Here is a 26,394-nt window from a genome sequence, read left to right as displayed (position 1 = left end):
ATTAACAATAATACACAAACACAAAGATAAAGAAACACATAACCTATACGTGACCACGTGTAAACAGGAGATAGCCTATACTTAGTATATTAAACTTCCAGGGGGAAAAAAAAAAAGAACCGGACGATTCCTATACTTGTTTGTCACTACTGAAAGCCATTAAACGCAGCCACAAAAGCAGACCCAAAATACTTCAGTCGCAACGATTACTTTAAACTGGCATTCATGATCACACTGAATTTATTCATGGCCTGCGCTCACCGCAATTTTGCCATAAATCAAAATCTGTCTTGAGGTCTGAGTATTGGAGTTGGTCTTGGTGAGACATACCATGGGTCTGCCTTAACTGTGATTAGTACCACGATGTGAGGAACTCCATGAGTTAACGTTACCTGTAATTAGTAGCACTATATGAGGAACACCATGCTTCTGCTTTACCAGTGATTAGTGCCATTATGACGGGCTGGGGACTTGGATTTTGGACCCCTTTGGACGATAAGCATTATCTCAGAAAATAAAGCATTGTGTATTGGATACACTGATTGTTTTGGATCCATGGTCATTTTTCATCATTATTTGTTTTAGGTTATAATTTCATTTCGTTGCACCTCATATCATTAGGGGCTGAAGACCTAGTTGTTAGGCCCGTTTAAACAACATCACCATCACCATCACCATCGCTACTTACATCTGCAGAAGAAAAGAATCTTATAGTAGTCTTACTACAATACGTTCAAAGCAAAATGTAGCAACATAGAATGAACTGGATTTTGGGTATCAATGAATGAAAACCTACAACATGTTTTCCAATCATTGACTGGGTCAGGGATGTGATGAATGAAGCAAATATAGGCTATTAATACGATGGGGTCGCTACTCCCAATGTGATTTATTAATGACCGATAAATGCTATGAAATGAGAATGGACAGTGTTGCTGGAATGAAAGATGACGGGGAAAACTGGAGTACCCGGAGAAAAACCTGTCCTGCCTCCGCTTTTTCCAGCACAAATCTCGCATGGAGTGACCGGGATTTGAACCACGCTATCCAGCGGTGAGAGGCCGATGCGCTGCCGTCTGAGCCATGGAGGCCCTACTTGGGTATCAATATATATCCTAAATGGTAAAGATCAGCAAATTTTCAACTTATTTGTTCTAAACTGTGGTTTTGGAGGTCGCAATGATAAAAGATAAGTATTGAGTGTGAATGAGGGTGGTTGAATCCATAGTAATTAATTTGCAAGATTTGAAAATGTGTTTTGTGCTAAACAGGATTATCTGACCCACTGAATAAGTTCAGTTGAATTTGTTCAATGATGCTGTCCATACGTATCACACTTTTTTGCAGTGTTAAATGTGTATTATTTTTACATAACTTACCATAAGAAAAACTTAATTCAGCGAGGGCACTGTGAAACAAAAGAAAAAGACAGGGAATCACTGCTTTAACAACACCAGTTAGCATTGCTTGTGGCTTAGTTTATTTTTCTTTGCTTTCTATCGAAAGGTATGATCCAAAGGAGAACAAATGGAGTAAGGTGGCACCCATGACAACTCGACGACTAGGTGTTGCTGTAGCTGTCCTTGGTGGATTCTTGTACGCTATAGGTGGTTCAGATGGCCAGTGCCCGCTTAATACAGGTAAGAACCTATGAATAAGATACACCGAGCTCGATAGCTGCAGTCGCTTCAGTGCGACCAGTATCCAGTATTACATACTGTCCACTCCATTCCGCATCGATATTGTAATCAAGTTAACTAATGAAAAAGGTTCCACTTGGTCGATACTTTCCTTTTTTATTATTTAGCCTACAGCTAAATTTTTGTCATTAAAACTTACAGTAGGCCTACATGTTTCGATTGCTTAGCAATCATCATCAGCAGTTTCACATAATGCTTAGGTAAAAAATAGCATAAAACAATTCCATAATTAAGATTTAAAATTATGTTAGTAAGGAACAATTAGGTGGTGGGGGAGGGGGGGTTGAAAAATATGTGCGGGGGAGGGGGGTTGAAAAATACGTGAGGGGGAGGGGGGGCAGTTGTTAGTTAAAGATTAAAAACTTATACAAATTAAAAAACTATTTTTGAATTAAAAAGTCTTTGGTTTCATTCTATGTCAGTGCACTGGTTATTTATTAAATTTGACGGTTTTTAGCATGATGCTCTTGCAAACTTGTCTTGGTTGTATACTGTTCCTTCTTTTGCTAGACCTTTCTTGTTTGTATCTCATTACTGTTCGGTGGAGAATATTTTTGTTGTTGGTCGAATTATTCAGGTTTCGTTAAGTTGCATAGTTTGGTGTACGACCTGTAACCGGCAGAAAAAATGCGTCTGTTAATTAAAATTACCTGGGGGTGTGTTGTTTGCATTTTAAATAAATTGAAACTATAAATTTTTTTTAAACTTACCCCTATCCAATTGTTCAGTTATGCTAATTCTATTCGGAAATCGTCAAGTTGGGATGTTTGGTGTACGACCTGTAACTGGCAGAAAGGATGCGTTTGTTAATTAAAAATACTTGTGGCTGTGTTGTCTAAAAGAATTGTTTGTACTGTAGAAATTTGTAAACTTACCCCTGTCCAATTTGTTCTTGTTCCGATGTTTACGAGTTCGTATCTATCTCTGCCGTCCTTGACCTTGTGTAGTAGCGGTATGACGAGGACGTTATGCTAGCTTGGTATGGAGGGGGAAGGGGAAGTGAAGGCGTGTTGTCATTTGTTGTTATGTGCAGTGGGGTGGCTTCTATTTGTGACGTAGCTGCTTTGTGATTGCTTCCCACCTTTATTGGGCATATTTGATTGCCTCCTAATAATTCCATGTATCTCAATACAGGTTCAAACAAGGGATTTCTTTGTTCGTTCGTTTCATTTAAATTTTTATTGTTAAGTAACTTATCCAGAAATATATGTATACTTTCCAAACTATTCATTAGTCTTCGTTTATTTAGTCCAGGGCCATCCAAACAGTGCTCCTCGAGCGCTAGCGCTCTAAGCCTGTGCTCCGAGCGCTTTGGGGGAAGGTAGTTTTGGTAGTGGTGGGAGGAGCTTGATTGGCTGAGCGAGCGTTCTGCCAAGGCCACAGTGTAGTGGTGGTAGGGGAAGGATCGCTAGTCTGACTGCCCAGTGCTCCCCGAGTGCGGGTGCGCTCTCGGAGCGCAATGACCGGATGGCCCTGATTTAGTCTATTGATGATTGCAAGGTCTTGATTGATATTTATAAATTTGTGGCCTGTCTCTTTCATATGTTCACCCATTGTGGTAAAGATACCAAGAACACGTTAATGCAGAAAAACACAGAAGGAAATTTTATGATGATTTACTGAGCTCGATAGCTGCAGTCGCTTAAGTGCGGCCAGTATTCAGTATTCGGGAGATAGTAGGTTCGAACCCCACGGTCGGCAGCCCTGGAAATAGTTTTCCGTGGTTTCCCATTTTCACACCAGGCAAATGCTGTGGCTGTACCTTAATTAAGGCCACGGCCGCTTCCTTCCCACTCCTAGCCCTTCCTCGTCCCATCGTCGCCATAAGACCTATCTGTGTCGGTGCGACGTAAGGCAACTAGCATAAAAAGTATGGTGATTAACAACGTTAAATGTCAGGTAGTGAGCTTCGCAAATAAGAAAAGTCTTCTCAGTTTTAATTACTACATTGATGGGGTTAGAGTTCCTTATGGGGACCACTGTAAGTACCTAGGTATCAATGTAAGGAAATATCTTCACTGTGGTAAGCACATGAACGGGATTGTAAATAAAGGATACAGATCTCTGCACATGGTTATGAGAGTATTTAGAGGTTGTAGTAAGGAGTGAAGGAGATGGCATATAAGTTCTTTCATGGAGAAAGTTTTTGTGCTATCCACTTTGTTGTAACTCGCTTCTAGATGACGATGCAGCATATCATCAACTTCTATACCGTTCAATCGATCGCAAAAATGATATCGACGCCTCAGTCCTCAATAATAACAAATAAGTTTCTGACTATGATTTGTAATTGGTGAGTGAGTTTGAAACGGAATACCATTTCCATTCTGTTTAGTGCTGGACGTCGATATGAATAACTATTCTTCTTTTGTTTGCAGGCTAATGACATTTGTTTCTTGCTTTGTTTACAAGAAAATGAAATTTGTGTCACACACAACTAAACTATCTTTGAACGCCTCATCTGTCACCAAACATTGAGTACTGGAAATTTTTTGAAATGCCACCAAAAAAATCAAACATTGGAAAATCAACCAGAAATGCGCATTAACTGTCATACAGCAGAACTGCTGAAACATCTGAACAGCGAGATGCACGCCAGGAAACTGAACGGATCAGAGTCTCTACTTCAAGAACTACTGAAACGTCTGAAGAACAAGGCGCACGAGTTGAAAGCATGCAAGTGCGAGCTTCTATTTCAAGAACTGCTGCAACACCCAAAGAGCGAGAGACACGACGGAAAGTTGAGCGCTCATGGCAGAGTCGATCAAGAACGAGAATCGATTTCAAGAAAGCGGCGTTCAGTTACGGCAAAAACTACGATTACCTAATGTATCGCGATGTTCTCATTGGTCCAATGACTAATTTGTGCTTTCATTGTTGCGCTTTGAAGTTCGAAAAAGAAATGCCTGGCATGTGTTGCTTCAATAACAAAGTCCATTTGCCTCCACTGGCTGAGCCACCAGAACCACTTTTAACTTATGTGTGGCTGGAGCTACTCGGGAGTCCAAACTTTTTCTAGAGCATATTCGGAAATACAACTCATGCTTTCAGATGACATCATTTGGAGTGACAAATATTGTGAGATATGGGAATTTCATGCCCACATTCAAAGTCCAAGGACAAATGTATCATCAGATTGGTTCAATTCTTCCAGTACCCCCACAGTTTTTACAAATTTATTTCATGGATAATGTGGAGGAAGAGATTGATAGACGATGGGCATTTAGTGTAACAACAGATGGGAAAATTATTTCTGAATATTCCACGAGCACAACTGTTTGGTCCGGGGTTTTAAATCAGCATTAGAGAACATAAGAGCAGATGACTTCAAAGTCATTATCAGGGCAGACAAAACGCCATTGAATGAGCATGAAAGATGCTTTAATGCTCCAACAGCCTCTGAAGTAGCAGCTGTAATTGTCGGAACAGAGATTACCCGGCAAGATATTGTTATCAGCAGACGAGATCAAACCAAGCAACGTGTTGCTGAAACTCGCCGATCGTAAGATGCACTTCAGTATCCAATACTATTTCCGTGAGGAGGAGACGGATATCATCTCGAATTGTACCAAACTCATCCCCTCACAGATGCTGCGAAAACGAAAAGAATCAGTTATTCGGATTTTTATGCGTATCGTATCATGATTCGAGACCAACAATCTAACCAAATCCTGAAGTGTCGTCAAATTTTCCGACAATTCATCGTGGATATGTACGCTAAAATCGAAAGCGAACGACTCATTTACATTCATTACAATCAATCAAAGCTTCGAGTCGAAGAGTATATTCATCTGCAAGATGCAATTGTGAATGATGGAACAGTTACTGAAATTGGACAAATGGTTATCCTTCTGGCTTCGTATACTGGAAGTCCAAGACACATGCAAGAATATGCTCAGGATGCTCAGGATGTTCGCAAATACGGACGTCCAGAACTTTTCATCACTTTTACCTGCAATCCACCTTGACAGAAATCAAAGATTTACTTCTGCCTGGTCAGCAACTATCCCATCGACATGACCTCACAGCGAGAGTTTTCAAACAAAAACTACAGTAATACGTTTTATGGATCTCATCACCAAGAACCTTGTATACGGAGAAACTCACTGCTGGATGTTTTCGATTGAATGGCAGAAAAGAGGTCTATCACATGCTCATATCTTAATTGGTTGGTTGAAAAAAAATTTCCAACTCATATTGACGATATCATTACTGCTGAGTTGCCCGATCCACAAGAAGATCCAGAATTATTCAAAATTGTCAAGATACATATGATTCACGGACCATGTGGACTATACAACCCACATTCACCATGCATGAAAGATGGAAAATGCACGTCAGATGTTCCAAGAAACACAAAGTGGTGGTGATGGTTATCCACTGTACATACGACGAAAACTAGATGGAGGAGGACACACAACAACTATCAAAATCAATAACGTTGATTTTGAAATTGATAACCAATGGATTGTGTCCTACTCTCCTATTATTTTGAAATCATTTAATGCGCATATCAACGTGGAGGTTTGCAGTTCAGTTAAATCGATCAAATACATATGTAAATATGTGAATAAAGGCAGCGATATGGCAGTTTTTGGACTTGCGAAACCCAGTACACCCATCAATGAAGTCGAACAATTTCACATGGGTCGTTATATTAGCAGTAACGAAGCTGTATGGCGAATTCTTGGTTTCGACGTTCATGAACGATTTCCTGCTGACATGCATCTCAGTGTTCACTTAGAAAACGGTCAACAACACAGAAGAAAATGCACCCCAGAGAGCTGCAGATCCACCAAATACAACATTGACCGCTTTTTTCCAATTGTGTGCAGCAGACAAATTCTCAAAAACATTGCTGTATCACGAAGTCCCACACTATTACACTTGGAATCAATCTGCAAAGAAATTGTGCAGAAGAAAACGAGGCACCAGACATTCTTCGATAGCTTGCATGTTATCTACTGGCACATTGGGAAGAGTATATACTGTTCATCCGAATAATGGTGAATGCTACTATTTGCGAATGCTGCTTCATGTGGTCAAAGGACCAACATCGTTCGAAGCAATCAAAACCATCGAGGTCAAGTGTGTCAGACATACAGAGAAGCATGTTTCAAACTTGGTTTGCTTGAACATGATCAACACTGGGACAACGCATTGACTGAAGCATCTAAAACACGTCATGCTCACCAAATATGAACTCTGTTCACCATTATTTTAACAACATGTGCGCATTCTGATCCAAAAGATTTGTGGGAAAAACACAAAGAGAATATGAGCGAAGATATACTTTTCTGAGCACGCAGAGAAAACCCCGGCCTGGATATACAGTATTCAGAAGACATTTTCAATAAAGCACAGATATCACTTGAGGATATGTGCATGTTGATTAATAACAAAATACTCAATCAGCTTGGGCTATTTTCACCGGAACGTCACAGAAACGATGTTGTCGATATAGACGTACTGCGAGAAAAACAATATGACGTGGATGCGCTGCAAGTTTATGTTCAGGCACAGAAAAGGCTCTTTACAAACGATAAACGACTCGCATACGACACAGTTATGGAGCATGTAAGAGGGGGAAATGGTGGACTTATATCTTTGATGCACCAGAAGGCACCGGAAAAAAATTTCTACTCAGTTTGATACGCGCCGAAATTTGAATGAAGCATGAGATTGCTCTGGCTGTGGCATCATCGGGGATTGCAGCAGCGTTACTTGATGGAGGACGCACGGTGCATTTGGCTCTCAAGCTGCCATTAAATTTAAATCTAGCTGCAGATCCCATTTGCAACATTAGTAAAACATCTGGAATGGCAACTATATTGAAAACATGCCAAATCGTTATTTGGGATAAATGTATCATGACCCATAGGAAAGGACTTGAGGCACTTGATCTTACTCTGCGAGATTTTTCGAAATAATCAACGTCAAATCGGCGGAGCCCTGATATTGCTCACCGGTGATTTTCTTCAAACTTTGCCAGTCATTCCAAGATCAACACCAGCAGACGAGCTGAACGCATGCCTGAACAATTCGGCTCTCTGGAGATATGTGAAAAAAATTACACTGTCGACTAATATGCGAGTACATTTACTTGGAGATATTTCCGCACAAACCTTTGCCAAGCAACTTCCGGTTCTTCCTGAAACACAGGAGATATCATTCCCATTGAACTTCTGTCAACTTCAGTCATCAATTGAAGATCTTGAAAATAACGTTTTTCCGAACATCGCGAATAACTTCAGGAATCAGGATTGGTTATGCGAGCGAGCTATCTTAGCTCCAAAGAATGATGACATCAGTCGAATAAATAATAAGATTCAATTGAAAATTCTTGGTGCGGTTATGAAATATAAATCCACTGACACAGTTACAGAAGAGAATCAAGCTGTTAATTACCCAGTAGAATTTCTCAGTTCATTGGAGCCTACTGGAATTCCACCGCATATATTGACCTTGAGAGTTGGCTCACCAATACTCCTCCTTTGAAATATTAACACGCCAAAGTTGTGCAACGGAACCAGACTTTCCGTGAAGAAACTTCTGCCGAGTGTGATTGAAGCAACAATAATTAATGGCAAATGTAAAGGAGAAGATGTGCTGATTCCACGCATTCCAATGATTCCAACTGATTTGCCTTTCACGTTCAAACGACTACAGTTTCCTGTGCGTCTTGCATTTGCGATGACAATAAACAAAGCTCAAGGACAGTCACTGTGCGTTGCCAGATTAAATTTGGAAAATCCATGTTTTTTGCATGGTCAACTATATGTTGCTTGCTCCAGAGTAGGAACTCCAAAAGCTCTTTACATCTATACACCAATTAAGGCCACGGCCGCTTCCTCCCAACTCCTAGGCCTTTCCTATCCCATCGTCGCCATAAGACCTATCTGTGTCGGTGCAACGTAAAGCCCCTAGCAAAAAGAAAAAAAATCTATACACCAAATAAGAAAACCAAAAATATTGTTTATCCACTCGCGTTACGCTAAATATTAGCATTAGTTTAAATGATTTCAAGTTGGTTCAGTTATACTGTATAGCGAATGGAATAGTAAAAATTATTGTTCATTCACGTGAATTATTAATTTTAAAATGTACATATTTCATCATGAATTTCTATCAATGAATTATAGATTCTAGATTACATACAGATCATCCATTTTTATATATGCTGAGGTAAATAAATGTACACAGGCAGGACAACGTCTGTCGGGTTTTGCTAGTTATGTTATATTATTGTTTTGAAGACTTTGGTGGTATGATAAATGCTATTTGTTAGGTTCACCAATTAAAAATCAGAAAACACCCCGCTGAAGTCATATATTTTTTACTTTTTATTCAGAAGAAAAAACAAGCACTTCTCTATGTCAGCCATTCACATTTTTTTCAACACCCACACCCACACTCTAACCCAGACATCTCTCTCTACTGCCAACCCCATCATATTAAATTTAATTTCAAATGTTACAAACTCAACATCCTCCCACCTTGAGTTGTGGGAACAACTCAACACATCATTTATCCACATGACAATACAAAACTGAATTTACTATACACAATACAAAACAGCAAGATCACCTCTCCCCTTTTCTTGTCTCTTTTGAAACTCAAAATAAATAAAACCACTTGAGATAAATATCACATAGAATAAATGAACACTTGTGAAAAAATATCATTCAATCCTCAAATCTTTGGGTTTAATCACCAGTCTCCCACTACTAGTTTTCAGTTTGGAGCTATCGGTCGATGATTTAACTGTCCTTTGGTCACTTTCTTTCTTTTCACACAGCTTAAATTGTCTGAAGACGTGGTCTTCTGCAGATGTCACTTCGAGTGGGTATACCTTTTGCACCGGTCTCACGAGTACCCCTCTTTCAGTCTTCAGACGAACAAGTCTCACAACACCACCTTTGCCAGGGATAACTTCCATCACTCTTGCCAACGGCCAATTCAGTCTGTTGGGGTTGCCATTGTCTACTAGTACTACTTCATCCACGAAGGGTTTGTACTGACTTTTTGTATGGTGGTTCTTCTGAATTAGTTGTCCAAGATACTCATTCCTAAACCTCAACCTTAAAGTTTCTTTTATTTTCTGTCTATATCTGTATCTTTTGTCGAATCTTACATTTTCTATCATGTCGATATCGGGCATTCCAACCTCCTTGACCTCTTGCAGAAACATTGCTGGGGTTATTGCCATCAGGTCACTTCCATCATTGGACAGGTAGGTAAGCGTCCAAGAATTCATCACAGCTTCGATGTCACACAAGACTGTCATCATTTCTTGGTACGACAAGCACGAATTTCCCAGAACTTTCCTGAGCATTTGTTTGAGAACACCAATCAATCTCTCCCACCAACCTCCCCACCATGGTGCAGCGGGAGGATTAAATTTCCATTCAATTTCATTTGCAGAACTATATTCAATAATTTTATCCCACTGAATCGTCTCCAAGGCATTACAGACGCCATGAAAATTCGTCCCATTATCACTGTAGACTATCGCTGACCTTCCACGTCTGGATACAAAGCGTCGAAAGGCTTCTAGGAATGTTGAGGTAGCCAAAGATGTCACAAGCTCCAGATGGACCGCACGAAAAACAGCACACGTGAACAAACAGACCCAGGCTTTCTCTCCTCCTCTCAAAATCAAAGGTCCTGCAAAGTCTACCCCTGATATCTCAAAAACCGAAGCCTCTCTCACTCTGTCAACGGGTAGATGAGCCTGTTCCGCTTCAAGATGTTTTCCATGGTATCTTCGGCAGACAACACATGATGCAATTGCACTCTTCACAGTTCTTCTTCCACAGAGGATCCAGTATTTCTGTCGGAGCCCGCTGAGCAGAATCTGTGTACCAGCATGACATAACTCTTTGTGTTTTTGCCTAATGAGAGCACGAACTAAAGCATGTTTTGCAGGAAGGATAATAGGACAGCGGAAAGCGTAATCATCCCGACGTGCTATTATCTTTGTTTTCAGTCTCATCACTCCCTCGTCATCAGTGAAAACACAGAGTGTGCTAAATCTCTCGTCCTTTACATCTACAAAACACTCTTTTTGTATGAACTTCATCACAATTTTCTCCGCTCTGGTCGTCTCCTCAACTGATAGTTCTGCGTATATCCTAGTTAATTTTTGTTGTCGACAATTGTGCGGAAATCTCAAGATCCACCCCATCATGCGAACTGTTTTCCGAAAATTCGAGAAATAGTCGAGGTGCCACTCTTGCGTATTTGACTTATTTTCTATTGCGGTCATAGTGTTGACTTTTCTTCTTTTTTCTTCGAACACTTCTTCATCGTTTCTTGTAACTTCGGAGCAGGGTCATTGAGTAGGGGACTGTTTCAGCCATTTCGGACCCTCCCACCACCTCTGTTCCAGTAAATGCTTTGGATCACATCCTCTTGATGCCAGGTCAGCTGGATTCATGGTTCCAGAAACATGTCGCCACTGTTCAGTTCTGGATAATCTTCGGATTTCTTGAACTCTATTCCATACGAAAGTTCCCCAAGGTTCATCTGATTTTATCCAGGATAACACTGTCGATGAGTCACTCCAATAATGAACAATAATTTCCTTTGACCTTAATGATGGTAACACTGATGTGGCAAGTCTAACACCTATGGTAGCTGCTAATAATTCCAGATGTGGTATGGTGATCTTCTTCTTGGGTGCCACTCGTGCCTTTGCTTGTACAAGCCGTAGATCCACGTTATCAATCCTCTGTACTCGCAAGAATATAACTGCTGCATATGCGGTTTGACTAGCATCGCAGAATATATGTATAGAGATATCTTCAACCGATTGCAGCCTTCCAATCAGACATCTGTGAATCTTAATCTCAGCCAGGAGAGGTAGTTCTGCCAACCATTTCAGAAACCTTTTCTTTGTCGATTCATTTACCTCAGTGTCCCAGTCCAGCTCAGAAGCCCAAAGTTCCTGCAGAATTAATTTAGGGCAGAGAGATACAGGACATGAAAAACCAATAGGATCAAATACTCTATGAGCAGCTCTTAATATTGTCCTCTTTGTTATTACATCAGGTATGATATCAATGACATGTGCCAGATTCAACTCCATAGTATCGTTTTCTTTATTCCAAACGAGTCCCAACACTTGTGATAGGTTTTCAGTTGTTTTGTCGTGAGAATACTCCCACCCTCGCAGGTTGAAAGATGCCTTCTCCATAATTATTTTTGCCTCTTTCATGAATGAATTGAGCTCAGCTTCATTGTTAACACTTGTAGTACAATTATCTACATAGAAACATTCTCTCAGCCTTTCTATTGTCGGAACCAAGTAGGGATTGTTATCAACTGCTTCTCTCTTCATCTCGTTCAAATGGAATTCTAATGTCGCCGACAGCAAGAAAGGAGAACGTGCAAGACTGAAAACAACTCTATTATGACGAAACACTTCCATCTTTTCTGTACTTTCCTTATCCCACCAAAAAAATCTTAGAAAGTCACGGTCTCTAGGATGGACGCTTATTTGGAGAAATGCCTTTTCTATGTCTGCGATGACTCCAATATCATTTTCTCTGAACTTGAGTAATGAACTAGGAATCAACTGTATAAGGTTAGGTCCTTTTTCAATACAATCATTTAGAGAAGGAGCGTTCCTCTGTTTCGCAGAGGCGTCAAATACAGGTCTCATCTTGGTGGTGCTGTTCTCTTTCAAGACAGGTCGATGTGATAAATAGTGTCCGCCATTCGCCAGCTCTTCTTTGGATACCATTGCAGTAATTCCTTGCCCCATCCAATCTCGTAAGACACCATCGTATCCTCCATAATGTTGCTCAGTTTGTAGTTTCATTGTGACTGTCTCCAATCTGCGCTGAGCTATTTCGCTATTGTCCGGAAGAGGTGGATGTTGCTCGCTCCAAGGTAGACACACTTCATATCTGTTGTCTTCATTCAGCCTCACAGTCTCAAGGAAATTCTTCCTAACTCGTTCATTCTTCTCAACAGTAGATTCCTTTTCTGCAGGATCAGTAATTCCAAGAATTTCTAAGTTCCAGAGATCACAAATTTTTGTTTGTTTTGAAAACAATGATGTCACCAACAGTGACGCTGCATCCCTTCTAGGTTTATTACTTATAATTTTTCCCATTAGTGTCCACCCTAGAACAGTCTCAACTAGAACTAGACCACACTTTAGTTGATGTGTCTTTCCAGTAAGCAATTCACCTGCGACATCTGCCCCCAGTAGAATCTGTATGGGTCCTCGGTCTTGTACGTCTGTTAAACAAATCTTCAGATCCTTTATTTCATCACTCCAAGTACCATTCCTAACATATGGGACATCTTCACAAATTATTTCTTGGCTCAAAACTTGCAGTTCCTTGGAATAGTTTCCCTCTAATCTTCTTAAACTTATGTTGTAACAATCATGCTTTACCTCTTGGGAACATACTCTCCCAAACAAAGAGTGTATTAGAGTTTCCTTTCCGACTGACTGGTACCCCATTTGTTCAGCTAAGCCACGCACAATGTAAGATTTAGTAGACCCAGTATCAATGATCGCTCGCACTGTTTTTTGTTTACTCTTACCCATAACAACAACCGCCAGAGTTTGTAAATATACCTCAGGAGAACAAGAGATGTTAGCCGTAGACTTATCTGCATGAGTGGCATCCTCACTAATCGACTTTCTCTCTCCCTCAAAATTATTTTTTGAAACACTTTCTTTGTCTTTGTTACCAAGTTTATAACACATTAGTACCACATGCTTCCCACCACAAACAATACATCTAATAATGGATTTACAAGCTTTACTTTGATGACCTCTCTTTAAACAATTAAAATAACAGTGCTTGTTACTCCAGATTTTCCTTCTTTCCTCCACAGTCATTCTGAACTTGAATGAAGTTTTAAGACAAAATACACACTCCTGTCTTTTAGAAATATCAGTAGATAACAAGGCAGAAGCAGTGGGGATATTTAGTTCAGCGGCTTCACTTGGTTTTTTGCCTCCCTTAATCTTGAGCCCTTGGGATGTATTAATGTTGAACCCTTTCATTGCTAATGAAATTCTTTCCTCACTAACAAAGAAAAGAGAAAAGCCATGAGCTGTTTCAAACGATCTTTGGAGACAGAATCACATCTGAAAGAAGTATTGCTTTGCCAGGCCCTTAGTAAGTCTTCTGGCAAGGATGATTCAATTAAGGGGTATAGCATTGCAATGCACTTTTCTGTAGTAACTCCTAAACTTTCCAGAGACCTGAGATGTGATTCTAATTTATCATATAAACTACTAAGTGTTGGTTTTTCTGTAGAATTTACTGCATTGGTTAAAACTAGCTTCAGTAGTTCACGAACGTAAACTTCTACCTGTAAGTCCTCCCTACCAAATCGAGCTTGAAGACTGTCTGTCGCTTTATGATAATTGTCGGCAGTCGGAGGGAAACTTGTGACTAACTCGTATGCTCTAGAACCTTCTATCATAGCTTGAATGAGATACTGGAATTTATCTTCCTCCCCCATGTTCTCATCTTCGTGTATTTTACGGAACTGACTCCAAAAATATAACCAGTCAATTATTTCCCCAGAAAACTTCTTCAATTCTATTTTTGGAAGTCTGTATTTCTTTCTTTCAGCTATATTTTCATTTACTACACTTTGGGTAGAGGAAGCCGGCACAGTGGTATTCAAAAATCTTGTTGCTTTAGAACTACAGCTCAAGAATTTACGTCTATATTCATCAGTTGATTCTTCCTCATCTGCTATTTGATCAACCTCACAATTATCATCTATCATCTGTTGAAATACCAATCCATCTAAATTAGCGATAGTATCATACCTTTCTTGAAGAATTTCTAGTTGTACCTGAATTTCTTCTGTGTCTGGTTCACCGTCTTGTAACGATGACATAACCTCGTTGTATACTCGTGTAAATAACCGCCGCTTTACGGTCCTTGCTTTCGTGAGGTATTCCATCTTTTTTTTTTTCACGGGGTCTTCCTTTATTAATGATGTCCTGTCACGGTCGCCAATAAATGTTAGGTTCACCAATTAAAAATCAGAAAACACCCCGCTGAAGTCATATATTTTTACTTTTTACTCAGAAGAAAAAACAAGCACTTCTCTATGTCAGCCATTCACATTTTTTTCAACACCCACACCCACACTCTAACCCAGACATCTCTCTCTACTGCCAACCCCATCATATTAAATTTAATTTCAAATGTTACAAACTCAACACTATTATTGTTGAATGTGAAAGAAGCATAGCCTGTCTTTGGGGTTGGATCCTTAATTAAAGTTGTATTAGGCTTACTCTTGATTTTGTTAATTATTTTGTCTATAAAATGTTTGTTATACCTGTTGCTTTCAGCTGTGGCATAGATAGTTTTTATTTCATTATTGAGATCTATTGAAAGTAGTACCAGTATATGAGGAACGACATGGGTCTACCAGGCGAGTTGGCCATATGGTTAGGGCTGCGCAGCTGTGAGCTTGCATCCGGGAGATAGTGGGTTCGAACCCCACTGTCGGCAGCCCTGAAGATGGTTTTCTGTGGTTTGCCATTTTCACACTAGGCAAATGCTTGGGCTCTACCTTAATTAAGGCCACGGCTGCTTCCTTCCCACTCCTAAGCCTTTCCTATCCCTATCTGTTTCGGTGCAACGTAAAGCAAATAATGATGATGATAATAATAATAATAATAAACACTGTGGGTCTGCATTGCCTGTGATTAGTACCACTGTGTGAGGAACACCACGGGTTTGAGCAATTTCTGTGATTAGTACCTCTATATGAGGAACAACGCAGGTCTGTGTTGCCTGTGGGTGGTACCCTAATGTGTGATATACCATGGGTCTTCTTTACCAGTGATTAGTATTATTATGAGGGGCCATTGACCTGGATTTTGGACCCCTTTTGAACACAAGCAACATCTCCAAAAATTAGGACTTGTGAATTGGATCCACTGCAGTGTTCTCCCCAGAAATATTTGTCCGCCAGATGGCAGGAACGAGTATCCGGGTGGGGAATACTACGTAAAATATTCATAGGATAAAATGTCATTTTATTCCCATCAGAGCATGAACAGTAATATCAGACAAGTAAACATTAACTGCAAAATTGAACTATTTTAGTGTTATTATCACAGACAAGGCATAACTTGTAGTGTTCTAGTGCTCGTTCATAAACATGTTACACTGGGACATTCCACTTGGTTGCTGTGGAGTGCCATACAGGTGTGAAGTCATGTGGAATCGAGCCCGCATGCAAATCCTAGCTAATCCAGATACCCTCCCGCATGACACTATGCGGTAGTCAAGCTAAACATTTAAACTCGATGGCAATCGATGAAATTATGCAGAGAATAATGAAGATTTATCTTATGAATAAGCAGTTCTACAGTATTCACATTTGAATTTGGAATACCTAATGGATCATCTATATTAATATTGCGTAACTAGCACATATCTAGGATATGTTAGCCGGGGCAGTCTGCAAAAACGGAAGGTTCTGGGGACAACACTGCACTGATTGTTTTGGATTCATGGTCATTTTTTCATCTCATTTATTTTAGATTCTAGTCAGTAGATACATTTTGAATTTTAATTATTGTGTCATTTCATTGCACCTCATACCATTCGGGCTGATGACCTAGCTGTTAGGCACCTTTGAACAACAAACATCAGCATCATCAACTGAAGGTCATGAGCTGGGGTGTGCAAGGCAGTTGTCTAACAGGAACAAGATCTCTTTCTTTTTTCTTTAACCGACCCTTCTGTAGTTTTTCTGTAGTTTTTCCAGATAAGCATTGACAATAATTATTCCACTCTTGTTATTGGTCTCATATTGAACAGGAAGTGATTTTAAACCTTTTAGACAGAAAGGTTGGGCTGATTTTCCAATGACCAACGAAGGGAGCTTATCAGTTCTGTCGGCATTTGTTGTAACATTTGCTGTTATGCACTCTCTTGCAACACCCTTTTCTGCCACTTTTCACCGCAAGAGTTTTGTCTGGTAAAAGTTTTCGTCACAGTTATAGATATCAGTGGAATCGTAATGTTCAATTCTGGGAAACCCCCTGCGGGTGGGAGATGCAGACGAAGAATACACCCATGGTGTCCCCTGCCTGTCGTAAGAGGCAACTAAAAGAGGCCCCAGGGGCTCTCAACTTGGAAGCATTGGTTGGCGACCACGGGGCCCTTAGCCGAGTTCTTGCACTGTTTCCACTTACTTGTGCCATGTTCCCCACTTTCATCTATCAAGCTCGGTATTCTTGTTAGCTACAGTCTTTATGAAGCACAAGGAAGTATTGTAGGCTTAAAACTGTGCATAAATATTGCACATTATACAGGGTCCGCCACAAAAATGTATACACTCTTTACGGAACAAAAACTATTTATTGTGTGGTTTTCTTACGTTTAAATTTTGATTACACGTGTAGTACTGTCTGCAGTTAAACATATGGTTACATGAAATGTTCAAAATGTTCACCATTGGCTGCCGGACACATAGCAGAACGACGAGTGATCGCTACAACTACGTCCGTCAATGTTTTAATGGGGATCTCTGCATATGCCGCTGTAATCTCTTGGCGAAGGGCCTCCAGCGTGCGTGACTTACGTCGATAGACTTTATTTTTCACAGTTCCCCACAAGTAAAAAATCCATAGGGGTAAGATCTGGCGACCGTGGGGAGAACTCAATGAGCCCTCATCGTCCAATCAAAAGTCCCGGCAGATTGCCACACAGGAAATCTCGTACTGCTACATGGTAGTGTGGTGGCCCGTCGTGTTGCTAGAAGACTTCATTATCGGCTCCATAAAGCGCACATACAGCTGGTAAAATTAATGTCCGTAACATTTGCAAGTACACTGCTCCAGTGACAGTACCATAAATGAAAAAGCGTCCTAGTAAGCCCCTTGACGACAGTCCACACCAGACATTAACCCCTCGCAGATTGACCGCCTTGTCCACATGAACATGCGGATTTTCCGGAGCCCAGTAGACACTGTTATGTCGATTCACTTTTCCTTTAAATTTAAACTGGGCTTTATCAGACCACACTAACTTCATCAGAAATTTTTCATCTTGGGTTACCTTTTGCTGATACCATTCACAAAATTGCATTCGACGATCGGGATCGTCCTCATTAAGCACATGCAGTAATCGTGGGATGTAAACTTTCCACTTAGCTGTTTTCAAAATTCGTCGTACACTTGTACTGCTAATCCCCACTTCCCGTGCACATTGCGTAGCAGACTTCTGTGGAGAATTAGCAAAACTTTCCAACACGTGAGCCGACGAAGCAGGACTGGTAGTGGTGCACATTCTTCGTGATCATTTGTGAATATCACAAATCGTTCCATGCGTCTCAAACTTCCCAGTAATGCGTTTAATTGTTAGACATGGAGGAGGTTCTGTTTCAAACTCCCTCCTCCACTGACATTGCACTTCAGCAGCATTATCGAACCTGATAAACCACTTCAGAATGTACTTTTGTTGCTCGAACGTCAAGCGTGCTCCGGCCATTTTGTTTTCCCACTATCATCGTGCAAGTACCGACATCTGTTGAGCGAAAGACCATACTACAACATTTAAAAATAATAATAACAGTTGATAATGTCCGTGCCCCGATATCGTCTAACAAAGAGTGTATACATTTTTCTGGCGGACTCTGTATTTTTCTGTGATGCCTGATTTTGTGAACCTTCATGTTAGTGCAACAATCAGCCACTAGTAAAAGTAATGATATTTAATTTAGTCAGTATTTTTCTTTATGTAGTAACAATGAAAATTCATGAAAATTTTACAGATTTAACTGTTGGTTTTTATTTTTTTTTATAATGAAGTACATCTGGAGCACATTCGGAACATTTGGGAGCAATTGTCATCAGCAACTGATTTACAGGATACATACATTTGATGTCTTGGGTCCTTTCCCAGCATTGCAGATATAGAGCTATTCTTTTGTGATTATATCATATATTGTATGACATTTGAATTGTTTCTGTTCATTGAGAATGTTGTTACTTAGCGATGTAGTAAGTGAATATATTTTGCTTTTTTCGAGAACGTTAACCCATTGACACCGACTCGTGGAAACTTTTCTGTGACGTAACTCTTAGTCAACTGCATGATGATGGGTAACAAGAAATATAAGATTTCTCTGTTTAATATTAGCTGTATCCAAAACTGTACATAATAAATGGTGTTTCATTATTATTTCTGATCTTTTATATTTGTAGCATTATTACTATATGAGAAATATCACATTTTTCTCCCAGATATCTCCAGAAAAGTGTAAATAAGAAATTTGTATAAAATCCATTTTCAGACCTCTTATATTTCTTACATTTTTACTGTACAAGCTACAGTGCTCAAACATTTCACTTATTACGATTTCACATGGTGAATGTCACGGTACCTCAGACATGTTTACCGTATGCACTGTAGGCCAATGTCTGAAACACACTGTAATGCTAAACCCAGATCAGGCTTGATATTCATCTCATAGCAAGCATTTGTTGTTTAACAGCATCACTTGCAAAGTGACAGCTCGTATAGGACTGGGATAAACATGACGTGAGTACCCATTTCTTCTACTGATAGCGTTCAAATCGTGACATTATAGCAAAAAGGATGCCGACAAGTGGATGTCACTGCTCATATTGGGGTGAGTCAGAGTGATGTCTCCAGAGATTGGAAAAAGTCTGAGGAGGTACAAACTATTTCTGATCAACAATGCCAAGCAACTTGCAGAGAAGATAGGTATTTGTTGCTTTCAGCACACCATGGGTCACTGCTACTACTAGTGTGTTCTGCCTTTATCTTCGGAGGACCTCAAGTGAATATGTCAGATCAAACGGTACAAAATCAGCTGCATGACAGAGGATGGATACGTGAGAGGCCTGTGCCAAAGCTCCAGAAGAGCCACAATCTTTAAATTGGATTACCGTGACATATATTCTTAGAGATAAATTAAATAATTGAACATACTCCATTATATAAAAAATGCAAAGGTCGATCAAATATGAATGGGATTTTTGTTGCTGAACATCAACAATTGGTAGGATTGGTCATGCACTTCTGCTATGCTTAGGCGGGACCGTTAGAAGTGGGGAGAGCGTGCTGTTAGATATTTTCCACCGTTTCGTCAGTAACGCTCACAATGTCGGAGCAAGAGGTGCACCCCTGCACTGCGCAATGCATACTTATAAAATTTCTTGCTCGTGAAGGAGTTACAATGGCAGAAATTTGCCAGAGATTGACTGCACAGTTTGGTGATCAAACATTGTCAAGGACGCGTGTGTCGCCTGGCATAAAAAAAGTTCAAGGAAGGACGAGAACGTGTGGAAAATCAGCAACACGATCACCGTCTTCGGACCAGCATTACAGATGAAAACATTTGTGCGGTTAAAGACATTGTTGACGACGATCGATGGGCAAGAGTATGAGAAATTGCAGTACAGTTCCGTTAATTTTGTTCCAGTTGGGTCCCTTGCCTTTTAAACGAAAATCTGAAGTTGAGACATTTGGAGGTCTGTCAGAGGCTTACAGCAAGATTTTGTAGAAGAAGGTGATGCATTTTTGAGTCGGATCGTCACCTGCGACAAAACATGGGCCCTTGTGCCGTAAAGCCACTAGCAAAAAAAAAAAAAAAAAAAAAAAACATGGGTCTACCACTATACTCCCGAATCCAAACACGCCAGGTAAGGAGTGGTAGTGGAAAGGTGAGGCAGCACCAGTGAAAGCCAAGACTCGACTGTCAGTTGGCAAGGTTCTTGCAACTGTTTATTTTGATCGGCAAGGCATTTTGCTGATTGATTTTTTGCATAAGCGACACACAATCAATGCTGCTTTCTACTGCGAGCTGTTGAACAAGGCGAGGGTTGCTTATCGCCGCAAAAGACGAGGCCAACCAAATCAACAGGTCATCCTCCTCCACTACAATGCGCGGACCATACTGCAGCTCTGTCTCCAAGCTACAGGAAATGCATTGGGTTACACTTGATCATCCTCCTTACAGCCCCATACCTGCCAACCCTTCCGATTTACCCGGAAACTTTCCGGTTTTTAACTCGTCTTCCGATTTTCCGATTTATTTTTACTTCTTCCGATTTTTGACTAATATAACCTCTAGTACGGCCAATACCAAATACTTTAATACACCAATACCGGACAGCTCTATCTCAACAGCATTGAGTCGAGTGCGAACAGCGATGGTGGTGACATCTAGCGTGTTGGTGTGAACTGCATACTCGTCTATGCTACAGTTGAGAGGAATGCACTACACTCAATGGAAATATTTTTGTTAAAATAATAAATTGAATAATCATAATAATTAAGAATGACATTTTAAAATATGAAATGCCTCTTTCATAAACCTCCAAACGAGCATTATGTTACCCGTGCCTTTCGCTATGTCTTGAAAATTAAAAGCAGCATTTGTTTGAGGATCCAACCATCCTCTGGGGGAAATATTTAACAACTACCTACTCTCTCCAGTTTTTTCTAGCCTGGCGAAGGACGTTATATGGACTTAGCCTAGTTTTGCGGCCGGATGCCTTTCCTACCACCAATCGTATGTGGAGGGATATATATTCACTGCCTCGTGTTTCTGTGGTTGTTTCTCGTGTGATGTGTTGTATATATTTGAAGATGCGTATGAATACGAACACAAACCCGTAGCCCCCGATCTACAGGAATTAACAGACGCGAATAAAATCTCCGACTCAGTCGGGAATCGTACCAGGGTCCTCTGAACCGAAGGCCAGTACGCTGACCTTTCCGTGGTGGTGATTAATTTTGATAGGAAGTACAACTGGCCAGCCATCCTCTGTTAACACTAATCAGAAGGGAAATGGAAGAGATCCAACGCTCCGAAGAATGAAGAACGGGAGGCACGAAGCGCTAACCATTCAGCCAAAGCGCCAGAGCGGGCAGATAACTTAACAACATCCATGATTTATTGCAATTTTGGGAAAGAGAAGCTGTAATTAAGGAACAGGAGTTCTGATCCATTATTTTGACTTCTTCCTCTTCTCTTCTTCGTATTCTTATTCTTCGATAGGCCGATCTTCCCGAATGCTACAGGAGAACTCAGCTCACACTGCTCTCTCGTTTTTGCTGTATGAATTTTCTGTTTTACTTCTGAAGACAGAAATACATAATACATTGGGGTTACGGTGAGTGAACTAGGATGTTCTTGACAAGGAAGAAGTGTTCAGAATTTCCTAAAGTCTCTTTCACAAATTTATGCATGAAGCATTACCATACACACGTATTAAATTAGTTGGACTGGTGCTCAAGCCTATGCCTGTAATACACTGAAATAATTGTCTTGCCCGCTTCTGTGGTGTAGTGGTTCATGTCATTAGCTAATACCCCCGAAGGCCCGGGTTCGATTCCAGGCTCTGCCATGAAAATGAAAAGTGGTACGAGGGCTGGAACGGGGTCCTCTCAGCCTCGGGAGGTCAACTGAATAGAGGTGGGTTCGATTCCCACCTCAGCCATCCTGGAAGTGGCCATCCTTCTCCAGGCAAATGCCGGGATGGTACCTAACTTAAGGCCACGGCCGCTTCCTTCCCTCTTCCTTGTCTATCCCTTCCAATCTCCCTATGCCCCCGCAAGGCCCCTGTTCAGCATAGCAGGTGAGGCCGCCTGGGCGAGGTACTGGTCATCCTCCCCAGTTATATCCTCCGACCCAGATTCTGAAGCTCCAGGACACTGCCCTTGAGGCGGTAGAGGTGGGATCCATGGCTGAGTCCGAGGGAAAAACCGACCCTGGAGGGTAAACAGATAAAGAAGAAGAAGAATTTTCTTACGCCGGGCTGAGTGGCTCAGACGGTTGATGCGATGGCCTTCTGATCCAAATTTGGCAGGTTCGATCCTGGCTCAGTCCGGTGGTATTTAAAGGTGCTCAAATACGTCAGCCTCGTGTAGGTAGATTTACTGGCATGTAAAAGAATTCCTGGGGGACTATATACCGGCACTTCGGCGTCTCCGAAAACCGTAAAAGTAATTAGTGGGACGTAAAGAAAATTATTATTATTATTATTATTATTATTATTATTATTATTATCTTACAGTAAAAAATGACTGGATTCGAAACTCATGGCCTTCAATTTTCAATTTCAAGACTACCACGATAACCATTACGCTACAGGCCCACAAGTTTTCGTTTGTGAAATTTATGGTACTGTTTAACAATGTGGACCCTCAAGTTTGAGTATACTAGAGTTCCATATATGTTAATATTATTGTTGTTACGTCCCACTAACATTTCAGTAGAGTATTTGATTGATTTTCTTAATATAAGGATCATAGAATGTAACCTCAACACAGATGCGAGGTCATAACTTTTTTAATACTTGCTGTCCTTATCAGTTCGCATGCCCATTAGCTTGTGGGTAATTTGTTCAGCGCATAACACTTTTCTTGGAATATAACTACAATGTAAGATTATTTAGTGACAAACACTGATACATTATAAACAACACGCAGTGCGCCAAGAATCATACAGATGACAATATGTTATTGAAGAGTTGGTCACACCAAGCCATGTAGGTAGCAGCACTATCGACTTTCTCACTGAAAACAGCAAGCTGTCCGGTATTATCATATTAAAGTATTTGCCAATACTCTTCCCCTAGAATAAAGGATAAATTCTTATGTGCTTGTGTAATTTACGAAACCTAATTTTCAAGCGTATTTGATGCTTTATTTCGTGAGTGTTTCGTCCGTCGCCTTCGCTCACTACAGCAGAGTGTGCGCTTTTATACAGCTGGGGATTCGGGGCGGCAATCGTCCTGCAAGCAAGAGGCTAGCGCACGCTAACGACTCAGTTAATCGGGACGAAATAACGAGTTTGTTATTGTGTTGTTCGCGCGCTGTTAACATCGTTTCTGTGCGTAGTTTCGTCGGAGTTGTAGGCCACGTGTTTTTTCTTGCATTTCTACGACATTTTCTGGTATTTTCTTTTCTCGTTATGCCAAAAAAATATGGTAAACGTTATCTCCAAGTGCTCAGAAATGCCTATAAATTTCTGTACATTTTACCGGATATTGAAGGAAACTACCGTAGTTTCTCGCGTACCGTAATGGACGCCCTTGCATAATTCACACATCCCAATATTTTTGGGTCCAAAGTGGAATTTGACACACCCACAACTTCGAAGATCCATCACTCAGCTCCGGATGCGTTTCGAAATAAAGATGCCAACTACTCAGGTAGCAGGCTTCCTATTGCGAAAGCGGGCGTTCCAAATACAGGCAACGTGCTGTATTAGCCGGCAGGAAATTCCACTACACTACTTTTACGAGTGTTTCGCGTACGGGACATTGTGTGATCTCAAAATTGTTTGTCAGTCCACAGTACCGTACTCGATTAATACTGCATCATACGAACTTGCGGTGATCAGTTACGCCGAAACATACGGGAATAGAGCAGCGGGCAGCAAGTTTTCGGTGTCCAAATGAAACATGCGCTACCGAGGTAACAGAAGTGCACTTCAAGCGGCCAACAAGTCTCGCAAAGCATTTCGCGGATCAAAAGACGGCAAGTTTCCGCAAGTAGAGGATTATCTGCTTAACTATATGATTTTGTTACGCAATGTTGGTTAAGCCGTTTCTCACAAAATGCTGCATTTTAATGAATGAGAAATAGCCGCGGCACGTGGAATCATTGTCTCGTATTTGAAGGTTAGCCGAGGCTGAATTAATTTTATGAAGAGAAATGGACTTCCTCTTCGACAAAGAACAACATTATGCCTAAAAGTGACGAATGATTTAAACCATTTTCAGCGCTTTGTGATTGAGAAGCGTAAAGTGAAGGAATATTTTATCTCCCTTATAGGAACCGCAGGTGAGACGCCAATCAGTTTCCATATACCATAAGTCGAACAATAGATAAGAAAGGAACATACAGTTATTGCACGCGCTACCGGAAGCAAAAAAACAACGATGTACTGCATTGCTTGCTGTAACAGCTGATGGCAGAAAGCTTGCAGCTTACATTGTTCTAAAACGAAAAACAATGCCTAAAGCAAAATTTCCGCCAGTGATCCACGTTCGTATTCAAGAAAAAGGGTGGATGGACACGTCACTCGTACAAGATTGGATACAAATGGTTTGGGGTAATGTAGCAGGGTCCCTCCTTCGATGCCCGGCCGTTCTCGTGTTAGACAGTTTTTTTGTTTTTGTTTTGTTGCCGGTATGTCATTCAGGTCGTAGTGTCAGCTCGTAATGGGAAGAATATTTTCCAGTGTCGGTACTTTAAACCCACGTGTCTAACTTATCTGATGTACCCTATTTGACTTTACAGAAAAAATCTCACGCCGGAATTTTACGCCAAATGACGATAACTGCAAATGGGTTTAACCAATTGTGTTTGGATTATATTTGATGTATCTTTTAGATGTAAATAAATTGTAAATAATGTGTAAATATCCGATTTCCTTGAATCGCATCCGAAGTTTTCGCCTGTATTTTTCGTCAAAAGTGTGCCTTAATTACGCGAGAAAATACGGTATTATGCATTTTGTTGCGCGTGTCGGTGTGACAAATATTATTCGTATGTAAATGTCATAAATGAGAGTGATTAGGTACATTTTCTTGTAACTATTTTTATGTTTTCTTAGTTCAAGATTTAATGGTCAATTCGCATTGTAACTGTAGATAAGTATGCCTTTTATCCTGACCTTTCTTCACGTAGACTGTGGTGGAATATATGTGATGAAATCCAAGAATTAAAAAATCTTCCTATTTTTGGTTTCTAAAAGTTGGCAGGTATGCAGCCCGGACTTATCGCCCTTGTTCAGACTGCTTAAAGAAGTGATGACGAGCATGTGGAAGACTTTGTGCGCAACTGTCTGGTGACACGACCCTGTTTTTTTTACAATGAGGGCTTCGAAAAGCTACCCATAGAAATCTGCATGAGTCTTCTGAATTCACCTTCATTTGTAGCAAGACCTTTACCTTATTCACCTAGAACATATTTTTCTAAGGTGTCCAAATATTTTGTTTCAAAGAAAACATTCTCTGCTGTTGCAGAAGTACTTGGAAGACAGTAATTACTAAATTCCAAAAATGTATTTGTAACTGCTAATCTCATACTAGCACAGAGGTCCAGTAAATGCTTCCCATTCCCATTAGTTTCTATATCTTCCCCCTCATTTACCAGTCACCCACGTTTGTCCATTTAGTTATTAAACCACTGAGGCAGTGAGGTAGAAGACTCGATTTTCATCCAGTAAATCTCAGGAGTTATTTACTTCATCTAGGTCAGACCTGTTTTTATCATTCATGGGGGCATGGGCGTTAACTAGGGTGTAGGTCTTCTTGGCGCATTTGATTGTTAATATGGATAATCTGTCATTCACTGGTTTGAAGTTCGCAACCGATTTAAGGAGTCTGGTTCTTATAGTGAGAAGAAGAAGAACCTCAAGGACTAGGTGGAAATCCACGTTTCCGACTTAAAGCCTCAATCAGGCGCCTTTTGGTATTGTTAAAGTCACAGTTGCTTGGTCTAGCCTTTTTCTGGAACTCAGCCAGTTTATATTCTCACTGTTTGTGCCTGTCTTCCTGTCTTCTTACGTCCTCGTCATGGTTGCCAATGATATGTTCACAAAGACACACACAAAATGCTGTCAGTTGCGTACACTTAATTTACATTAAGCCTCAGCTAGGCACATCAAAAACTTACCTAAATGGGCACTTGGGGCC

The 26,394-nt window shown here is 40.6% G+C and overlaps 1 protein-coding gene across 1 annotated transcript in view; it reads left to right on the top strand.

Annotated features, from left to right (window-relative positions):
• The window catches only part of dbo (Kelch-like protein diablo), a 351,633-nt gene that overhangs the window by 254,038 nt on the left and 71,201 nt on the right, over positions 1–26,394 (top strand). The window contains exon 9 of the mRNA XM_068227482.1: positions 1,507–1,640. Within this exon, the coding sequence (XP_068083583.1) occupies positions 1,507–1,640 (134 nt within the window). The remainder of the gene's footprint in view (positions 1–1,506; positions 1,641–26,394) is intronic.

This window comes from Anabrus simplex, chromosome 4 (assembly GCF_040414725.1).
Source record: "Anabrus simplex isolate iqAnaSimp1 chromosome 4, ASM4041472v1, whole genome shotgun sequence".
NCBI lineage: Eukaryota > Metazoa > Arthropoda > Insecta > Orthoptera > Tettigoniidae > Anabrus > Anabrus simplex.
This window is presented reverse-complemented; position numbering and strand designations above follow the sequence as displayed.